The 9,940-nt window shown below is 38.6% G+C and overlaps 1 protein-coding gene across 2 annotated transcripts in view; it reads right to left on the reverse strand.

The window, feature by feature from the left end:
* LOC146610715 (copine-9-like) overlaps positions 1–9,288 on the reverse strand; it is a 116,091-nt gene extending 106,803 nt beyond the window's left edge. The window contains exons 1-3 of one of the 2 annotated variants that reach the window (XM_085345426.1): positions 9,276–9,288; positions 5,989–6,073; positions 2,928–2,968 (exon numbers count right to left, since the gene is read on the reverse strand). In XM_085345426.1, the coding sequence (XP_085201552.1) occupies positions 2,928–2,968; positions 5,989–6,073; positions 9,276–9,288 (139 nt within the window). Of the gene's footprint in view, positions 1–2,927; positions 2,969–5,988; positions 6,074–9,275 lie in introns of those variants that run through there. The other variant, XM_085345427.1, reaches the window with a different exon arrangement.
* Between the last annotated feature and the right edge of the window lie 652 nt (positions 9,289–9,940).

The following is a 9,940-nucleotide window of genomic DNA, read 5'->3' on the forward strand; positions in this document are numbered from 1 at the left end:
AAAATGACGTTAACGCCATAACCGCATTAACACGGCAAATCTCCGTTAGCGAGTTAGCGTGGATCGCCCTGTGCCTGGGGCTGCACGGCGCTAACGCATTAAGAGCTAAACGAACTAACGCGTTGACGCCATGCAGGTCATGCAAGGGGCGATCTGCACTAACTCGCTAACAGAGATTTGCTGCATTAATGCGGTTATGGCGTTAACGTCATTTTAACAAGATTAACTCTGACAGCAATAGTTATTTTATAATATTAAGGTAATCTAAAAGATGATTATTAACAGTTCATAACAACATTGAATCATCTGATTTCATAATGATAACTGACTGTATATTAAATGGCCTTTTTTCATTTTTTCATGTCAAGCTGTATCTCAGTTTTTGATTGGTATTTTGGTTAAAGGGCTGATGTACAGCAAGCTGCTGCTTTTCACATCAGCAATAAGTGCAGTAAATGCAATACTGTTTACATATACCCCTAATTAGTGTGCCACATGAGTGCACTGAATCTTCTTAGAATTACTATTGATGTACATCATAAGATTTGCATTTCTTCTGAAGTGAATCAAGAACATTTGCCTTGTTAACAAAAGTTTTAATCCTCTTTAACATGACTTTTAATCTTGCACACTCTGCACATCTAATAGCTCCTCCTAAAGACTGTACTACTGATGCACATCAGAGTTATGGAAGTCTTTAACATAAGCTTTGCACTTTTTGTTAATGCTGCACGTTAAACGTTTATTGTGCAAGTTCAATTTTCTGTGGATCCGAGAGAGAGCACAAAAAATAAGCGACTTAATGATAAAATCCAACCTCTACTCTTTGCTTGAAATATTATTTTTTAAATAGTTTTAAATCTTGAATCTTCCCTGTTGCCTCTGTTTGTTGATTAATAATAGCATCTCCGCTAATTACATCTTCCAGCTGCAGTGCATGTAGCAACAGGCGGCTCAGAGCTCTTCTCCAACATCTGCTTGTGTGTGCTGGACTGAAGACGAACCTCACGCACTACTTCACCCTGTCTGTACTGGTTGGAGCCCAGTCGCTCCTCAGGCAGCCCTCACATCTGTGATCAGTCATCATCGCCCAAGCCTGAAGACCGGTGGTTGGACAGCTGTGCTCTCAAGCTGTGATTTGAGTAACTCATTTAAAGCTCAACTGTTAGGCTTTCTTAAGGTATCATTTCTTGTCTGAGATAGTTAAGCCCTGTGGCCTCTCAAGCTTACCACACTGCTCTACTTAGACTGCAAAAAGCTTTGGTGCCAGGAGGGCAAATGAGGGGAAACACCAAAAAACTATTACAGAGCAGTCAGATTATCAGATGCAATGGCTCACACTTTTTTTGCTATGATTGTATTCTCTAGTCTATTCTAGTGGAGATAACTGATATCTAAATTCACCAATTGCATTTAATTTCACTGACTACAACACGTGAACCTGTTGAACTCAAGCTGTTATGCTCTTTTTCTGTTGACTTCCTTTCACTCTGAAGATTGCTAATTTCTCCTTTTCTGAAAATCATGTTTTCTTTTAACTGCCATTTTTTGGCCAGCATGTCTTAGTCCTTTTTTTAATCACTTGTGCTTTGAAAATAAAATGAACACGAGGTGGTGGAGAGACAGCCAGACTTGCTGCTGTGGAGGTGAGTGGCTGTGAAATGTTCTCAGTATGGCTTGGCTATTGACAGCTCAGAATCAACCCCCCACCCCCCACCCCACCCCCCAAAAAAGGGAAAAAATTGAGATATCACCTAAATTTCTACATGGGTTTGTAAAATCAAGATGTGTGAGTGCAGCAGTGGGGGTGGAAAACATCCTGCCATGGAGGCGTAATTATGGACAATTTTGGTGTTTAGAAATGTAGCAGTTTGATGGAAACCACTCAAAAATAGTGTTTGAAGGTACATCTGTATGCAACACTTGTATTCTCTGAACTTTTTAGCTCCGGCTGGTGCATTCAAATCCACTGTGGCCAACAGCTATCGTGCCAATGGCATTATGGGGAGAACAGTAGGAGAAAGTAAGTGCATGAACTCCTTTATCAAAACTTTCTGTCACAATTTTCCCCAGCTGTCTAACAACTCTGAGGCTATTTTGTACCATATAAAATGTATGATCTGTCAAAGCTGCTGGATCTGACTGATCATGTTTACATACACAGAGACATGTGCATCCACACACCGGTCTAATAAGAACCTGACACATGCACACTGCTAGCAAAACTAACAAGCCTAACACCTTAATCAGACTGTCACCCTGAATGTGACTGAGAACATGGTTGTGTCCACACGTACACGGGTCATTCTGTAAACTTGATAAACATTTTATCCTCATGTCAGCAGTGTTTTTTTCTGAATATGAGGTATTTTATATAAAATGAGATCTTTTTTTTAAATGAATTCATGGAAAAAACTGTTTTAATAAAGATCCCTGCACAGATGGATATTTGTTTTCCATGCAAATGTGTTTTAGGTCTCAAAAAAACTAAAAAGTTGAAAAACTGTGAAAGTTATGTTTTGTTGTGTAAACTAATTAACAGTGGAACGTAAAAAAGTCATTTGGTGCTCATTAAAATGTATTCACATTTAGCATTCGGAAGATGTATTCACTTCATAAATCATTACACTGCACACAATGTACCGGTAGCTGTACTTTCAGTACTTGGTATTATCAATACTGATCTTGTATTTACTTTGTTTCAGATCAATACTACATCTTGCAGTATTGTGTACTAATAAATAAGTTAAATATGAGTCATTTATCTGTGGTGTGCCTTATTTGTTTTATTATTTTTAATGTATTTAACTTCATTTTAGGTAACACAAACTAACAAAAAAATAACCCAAATCCATCCCCAGCAAACAGTTTTATTTAAACTTAATCATCAGTACCAGCACTTCAGACTCTAAATGGTTCATACATACCAGGATCTGACTTGGAGAATGTGTCCACATCCAGTAGACTCCTGTGGAAACAATAAAAAAGATGTATTCATTCATTAACATTCGCTCCATCCTATTTTTATCTCTTTTGTTCTTAACTCTCCTGCATGTTTACAAAGGTTTTCATCTAAACCCTGAAAGTTAGGTCATGGGCAAATTTAAACTGCTCCCCAAGTTATTCTGTGAAAACAAACATCACGAGAAGCCTTTCTGAGTAACGCTAAGCCAAAATGAAAGAAAAAATTAAAAAACAAAGCACTGAATGATTAGTGAAGGACTGATCAGCAAGATAAATAGGTAGCTGGTGACTCAGTTACTCTGGCACATTTTGTGAAATATCTTTCAGAACCAAAGATTAATTTCCCAAAACATGAGCAGAGAAAAACTGCATGACTCTAGCTCGCCAAAGGTTTTTACATTAATGTGTCAAAAAGTTTTAATGTCAATTAATGAGTCCTACAAAAATGAAAAACTCAAACCCTTTGGTACTGTGTGAAACAGGGTGGTGATTTCCAGTCATTTCCACAATGACTTCTAAATTTTCCTGTCTTGTCATACATACATATTTCTCTGCCAGTGATGACTTGATGTGTCAGACTGTTAGTTTTCTGAAGGTACCTGCTATTATGCATCACAGTGAATACGCTTGAGATGATGATTTCAAGAGCACAAGGTTTTGCAGTTACTTTGTGGAATAAGAGCGCTTACATTTGCATCTAATGTGAGGAAAAATAACTGTATTTTTCTTCAATCTTCACACAAGTGCTAGTACATACAGAAACGGAATATTTCTACTGTGTGCAGTTGTACTCTAAAAGAACAAACTAATACTGGGAGTCTGTCGTGGTAATCCTTCTGCTTTCTTTAGCGACAGGTTGTCATTAGCGTCACACCTGAAAGATGTATATAAAAATAACAGTTGTGCAACTTGTAGGCAGTAATGACAAGTTACCAAACAGAATGAAGAAGGTACTTCCTGTTGTCCACATATTACAAAATCAAGTGAAAGACTTCACATATTTATTTGGACAACTGTCACCTGAGAAATGAACCAAAGTAACAGACAAATCATATATTATCACATAATCTATGGGCTTTACACTTTTTATAGTCCAAAACATTATGTAACATGATTCTGCCTTTTCATTGTATGTCCACAGAATTTATGATTTGGTTGCATTTCAACATCCACAAACAGCGTGATTGTATATCATGTAAAACCACTCTGAGCCATGAAGTGTAAAGCCAAAAAAAAGGAAAGCACACACCTTTGCTCACATATCAGCAAATAATGCAAATCATGTGGTCCTTAGCAAGTCTTGAAACTAGACAAATAACCACAAAACATGACATTTTACACCATGTTATTATTTAATAACAGAAATTAAGCCAAAATGCAGAAACAGTGAGTGAAATAGTGCATTCGTATTTCTTCTATGAGGGTAAAACACTCCATAGATTAGCTGTAAAAGTCTTTATAATCATTTCTAACAAAAGTTCATGTCATGACATTCATACATTTGTAAAGTACTGATTTAATTACTCCACTGGTTAATTCACAAGTAAACTAATATTCAGAGAAGCCTTATGTGTGATGTAATCCCAAAGATTTCCCTTGGTTTGTGTACATGGATCTTTCTACTGTATCATTTCAACCCTACTTTTGTTAGGTTTAGTCAACAAAACTACTTGGTTAAGGCCATGATTTGGCTTCAGATTTCACATGCTTTAAAGCCCCAAGGGTTGTCTCGTGTCAGTCTGAAAAAAAGAAAAAGTATTTCTCACTGAAATGTATCAGTATATCAAGCTGTTGCTCAAAAAAAATCCAGAAACAGTGTGCAGGATAACTCTATCTTTGGGAGAAGAGGGATCATAAAAATGAAATGCAATAGTGCAATTTTGCCCATCTAAAGAAAATCAGTTGCCCGTCTCTACATGCTTACCAGAACCTCCAACATCATTAAAGAGAGTTATATAGAGGTCTGTTCAGTCTGGTTAATACCCTGATGTATTACTTCATGTTTTGTCCTGCACACAGTGCCCAGAAACTCACATTATGCTGGTTTTTAAACTTTTAAACAGAGCTAGACATACTGTTTCCTCCTGCTTCCAGTCTTTATATTAAGTGGTCAGCTGTTCCATTTGTCATTGTATCAAACAGAAATTCAGTAATTCAAGGCATAGATAAGGTCATGCATTCAGTGTGCAAACCCAAGGTAAAAAACAAACAAACAATCAAACAAAAAAACACAAAGAACTTTATCATTTATCTCTTCATCTGAGCTCACCTTTAGCTCACACTGCTGTCAGGTGTCTAGCCACTTCAAATCTGTCTGATCTTAGAAGGGACAGCACAGGAGCAACAGCTATTCATTATTCAGGAGTGAATTGGAAAGACCGTCAGCAGACCCAGGTAGGCAGGGTGACTGACAGTCTGGAAAAGCCCTGGGTGAGCTTCTCCGCTTGGTCTGTTAGTCACTCAGTCAACTGTTCAGCTAAGGCATCTGTAAAACTGTAAATCCAGCTGTAGAAGTTCTCTTGCAGGGTTACAAATTAAACAGGACAAATTAAACGGCTGTTATCAGTGTATTTATTTGCAGCATTTTAACACTCTGTAACTGCACGTGCTATTGCACTGTGCCTAACACACAGCTCACCATCAAGGCATGTCTATGAATATCAGTGGCACGCTAGGGCACTGGCCAGACTTGATGCCATATGAAAATATTTTCCACGATTTTTAAACCGCTTTAATACATATGGAGGCAACCATGAGAGCAAAGGGCATCTGAAAGCATAAGGTCATAGATAGATAGATAGATAGATAGATAGATAGATAGATAGATAGATAGATAGATAGATAGATAGATAGATAGATAGATAGAAAACATCAGTGTTACATGAAAGAACAAAACATTCCTCACGCACATCTGATGAACTAATTTTTCAGCATATTTTACCCACAGTGGGTGAAATAACAGACTCTAGATCAGGGTTTAAACTGAAAAGCATCTACAGTACGTGTACGGGAGTTTGCCCTTACCTGCAGGACACGGTAACTTCTATTTTAGTTGCGGGGACTCTGGTGTTGAGAGGATCGAATTCCCCTATTGATGCCATCATCTCGACTCACGAAGCTAATGAGCATCCGCAAAGAAATAAGGAAAAGAGGGTGAGAGGGGAAAAAATCTATTTAATCACTACTGGATCGTGATTGCGGTAAATCCATTGTAGAGATATTCCTCTCTAGGGGTTTCGTTCCTGGAACAGCGAGCGGCGGGGGAGGGGGGAGAAACTGTCAGGTAGAGAGAGAGAGAGAGAGGGGGAAAGTTGTGAGGCAAATTTAAAGTTCATTCATCCTTCGTGCGTTCACCGTGCGCTCCCGGTATCTGTCCGGTGCTGAGGAAGAGAGGAGGGAGGCGAGCGCAGCCAACCGGAGGCACCGGCAACAGCAAGGTGCTTTCTCCACCTCTCTATCTCCCTCTCTCTCTTTTCATCGTCCTCTTCCTTTGTGAAATATTTTCTGGAGCTTACATGCTTTTAAAATAAATTAAAGTGAGTAAAATTCCTCAGATCTTTTCCTCTCGTCCTTTGCCTGTCTGTCACCAGCGGGCAGAATATTTCCACGTGTGACAAAATGTAACGCCTTTTCTGTTCTGTGGCGCCAGAGACGCACCCAAATTATCCGTTTAAGTTGTGTAAGACGACATGTAACAATGGACGAGGACTTGGACCACTGAGGAAAGCATGTGTGTCTGTGTCTGTGTGTGTGTGTGTGTGTGTGTGTGTGTTGGTGGTGAGGGGGCAGCGTCTTTTGTAAAAAAAAAAAAAAAAAAAAAAAAAAAGATTCAAGAGATTGAAGTCTGAATTTATACCTCAAAATTCATTTATAAAAATCCAAGATGCCTCTATTTTTCTTTTTCTGTGTGTATGTTTGTTTTTGCTTTTAACCAGTGGCCCTAATCCTCTTCCACACAAGTTTATGATTTGTATTAAATGTTATGCAACAAGAGGGTGATGCAAGCTCCGTTTTTGTCTTTCTTGGGTCAGCTGTACACTAAAAATAGAATGCATAAATGCTTTTTTTTAGGGCTATTTATGTAGGTAAGAATAACAACTGCATGGTGATTAAATATGTGAATTAATGTATCATGAATTCCTGTTATATAAATGATCAACTCATGATTTATGAGATTGGTTAAAAGGTCATGTATTAGTCATCTTGAATATTACTGAGTGACCCTGTGTTCCTCTCCTCGCCTTTCCAATCTGGGGGATGTAACAGGAGAATATTAGGTTGTTGTAGTGTAGTGAGAGAATGGACAGGCATGTTTTGGTTGGCAGAAGCAGTGTATCTACTGAGTGCAGGTACAGTAGGCCTAAGTGTCTATCTTTTTTTTACCATCATTATCAGATATTATTTAAAGTCTATGTTGTTCACATAAATACGATATGTGATAACATTCAAAGTCACAAAAAAGTGACTCCACACAGTGAATAGTGACTCCCACACCTTATCGGGCTGTTCTTTGGTACTTTTTTGACCATTTCCTTTTGGCTGCAGTGACACATACAGACACAAACACAGTTTTCCATTTGCTGAGGACATCACTGTGCAGTAGTGGAAAAAGTGTAGCTTGTGTTTTTATAGCATTATAGTCTTCCCGATGACTCAAAACATCCAGTAGTAGTTTCCATTTACAGGTATTTCTTTGTCTTTGAACGGTGGAAGGAAGTGACAGCACCCGAAGCAATGTACAGGGCATTGTGGTCCTGGGTTTTCGACTCAGAGTTCAAGTTCAAGTTCGCCATATTATGCAATGTAGTCTATTCAGTTTCATCTATATAGTGCCAAATCCACAATAAGGTGCTTTATAATGGAATGGTAAGGACCCTATTATAATACAGAGAAAACCCCATTAATCAGACAACACCCTATGAGCAAGCACTTGGGACAGTGGGAAGAAAAAACTCAGCTTTAACAGGAAGAAAGCTCCAGCACAACCAGGTTCAGGGACGGGCAGCCATTTGTCATGATCAGTTGGGAATAAAGCGTGGGAGACAGGACAAAACAGGACACTGTGGACAAGAGCTAGAGATTAATAATCACTAACGATTAAATGCAAAGTGGTGTGCAAACACACAGTGAGTGGAAAAAAGGCGAGTGAAGAAGCATTAATGGGAAGTCCCCAGCAGCCTGGGCCTACTGAAGCAGAACTAAGGGAGAATTCAGGGTCACCTGATCCAACCCTAACTATAAGCTTTATCAAAAAGAAAAGTTTTAACCTAATTTTAAGAGAGAGTGTCTGTCTCCTGAATCCAAACTGGGAGCTGGTTCAACAGAGGAGGGGCCTGGAGGCTGAAGGCTCTGCCTCCCGTTCTACTTTCAAATATCCTAGGAACCACAACAAGCCTGCAGTCTGTGAGTGAAGTGCTCTAATGGAGTTATACGAGGTATACATGAGGTCTTTAAGATAAGATGGGGCCTGATTATTCAAGAGTTTGTGCGTGAAAATGTAGAATTAATTCTGGATTTAACAGGGAGGCAATGAAGAGAAGCCAAGCGAGAGAAATATGGTCGCTCTTTCTAGCCCCTGTCAATACTCTTACTGCAGCATTTTGGATCAACTACAGGCTGTTAATAATTTAGACACAATGTATCTAATTTTAGAAATATAGCACAAATCCAAGAACGTAGCCTGACATATTAGTTTAATAAGCACAAATCCTGTTTAGAAATGACCCCAAGATTCCTCACAGTGTTACCTGAGGCCAAGGAAATGCCATCCAGAGTAATTATCTGGTTAAACACCAATTATCTTATCACAAATTATCTAATTCTATATGAATCGTAGTTTGCTCATAGCCATGGTGTTTGAGCTGTGTTTTCCAGTTTAATTTTTTTTTTCTGTTTGTCTTTGCCTTGTTTATATTCTGAGGTTCAGTTAGTTTTATTTACTTTTCAGTTTAGTCATTGTCAGTTTTTGTCAGTCACTGTTCTTCATTTCCTGTTTTATTTTGGTAGTTAGGTGTTTCCTGTGTTCCTCCACTCTTCTGCCGATTGTGTGAAGCTGTGTCATTCCTTCCACCTGTGTCTGATTCCCATTATCCGTCAGTGAGTGTGCATATTAGCCCACTCAGTCCTTTGTCAGTGCATTTGTTTGTCCTCCTGAACTGCTTCCAGTCTGCTTTTACTGTTTACTGTCTGTTTGTAGTGTTTCTTGTCATTTTTGGTTTTAGTTTTTCCTTACAGAGTCTTTTGTGACAGTTCTGTTATGTCTTCCTTGAATTTTATTCCCCTTTTCAACTTGTTTTCAGTTGGACTGTTACAGCTGCTATTCATTTAAGGTATGCTGTAAGTGTCATTTCACCTGCCTATATTATAGTCTGCATTTGGGGTTCTCATCCAGAATTCATGACACAGGGAGAACATACAAACTCTTATAGCTAATATAGTCTTACCATCAGGAACTGATACCCCTTACCCTTTAGCAGAAAATCCTTCTTGGAAGCATTTTGTATAACTGTGCCAGAGTCTGCCATTGGGTTTGCCTAAATGTTTGACCTAAATTTGTTCCATATAAAATTTCCTCTGCTGAAAAATATTAATTCAGAAGGTTTAAAATCTAGGCTTTTTTTTTCACCAGAGCACGCCATAATCCTCCATTTCTTCTTTCTAGGCCATTCCTTAGTGGATTTGCAAGCTAACTTATTTTGTTACCCTACTGAAAAGTCCTATCCTAGTTCAAAATGAAATTTTAGAAAGATGGCCTTACATTACCTTCTAAGCGCATGATGTGGAATCCATAGTTAAATCAGTGACTTTAGGCTTCTCAGTTCCCGAAGGAGCAAAGTAACCCCAAACTGAAATATTTCCACCAACAAGAGCTGCAGTGAATGTGAGATTTTTTTTTCTTCTACTTTTGGATACGGATCCCATGCTATTCAGATTCATGAAATCACTCTCCTTTGACACCAGCTGTTGCAAGAGTTGC

This window comes from Diplotaxodon limnothrissa, linkage group LG20 (assembly GCF_057381915.1).
Source record: "Diplotaxodon limnothrissa isolate DT_005_m linkage group LG20, D_limnothrissa_male_GT1.1, whole genome shotgun sequence".
NCBI classification, from domain to species: domain Eukaryota; kingdom Metazoa; phylum Chordata; class Actinopteri; order Cichliformes; family Cichlidae; genus Diplotaxodon; species Diplotaxodon limnothrissa.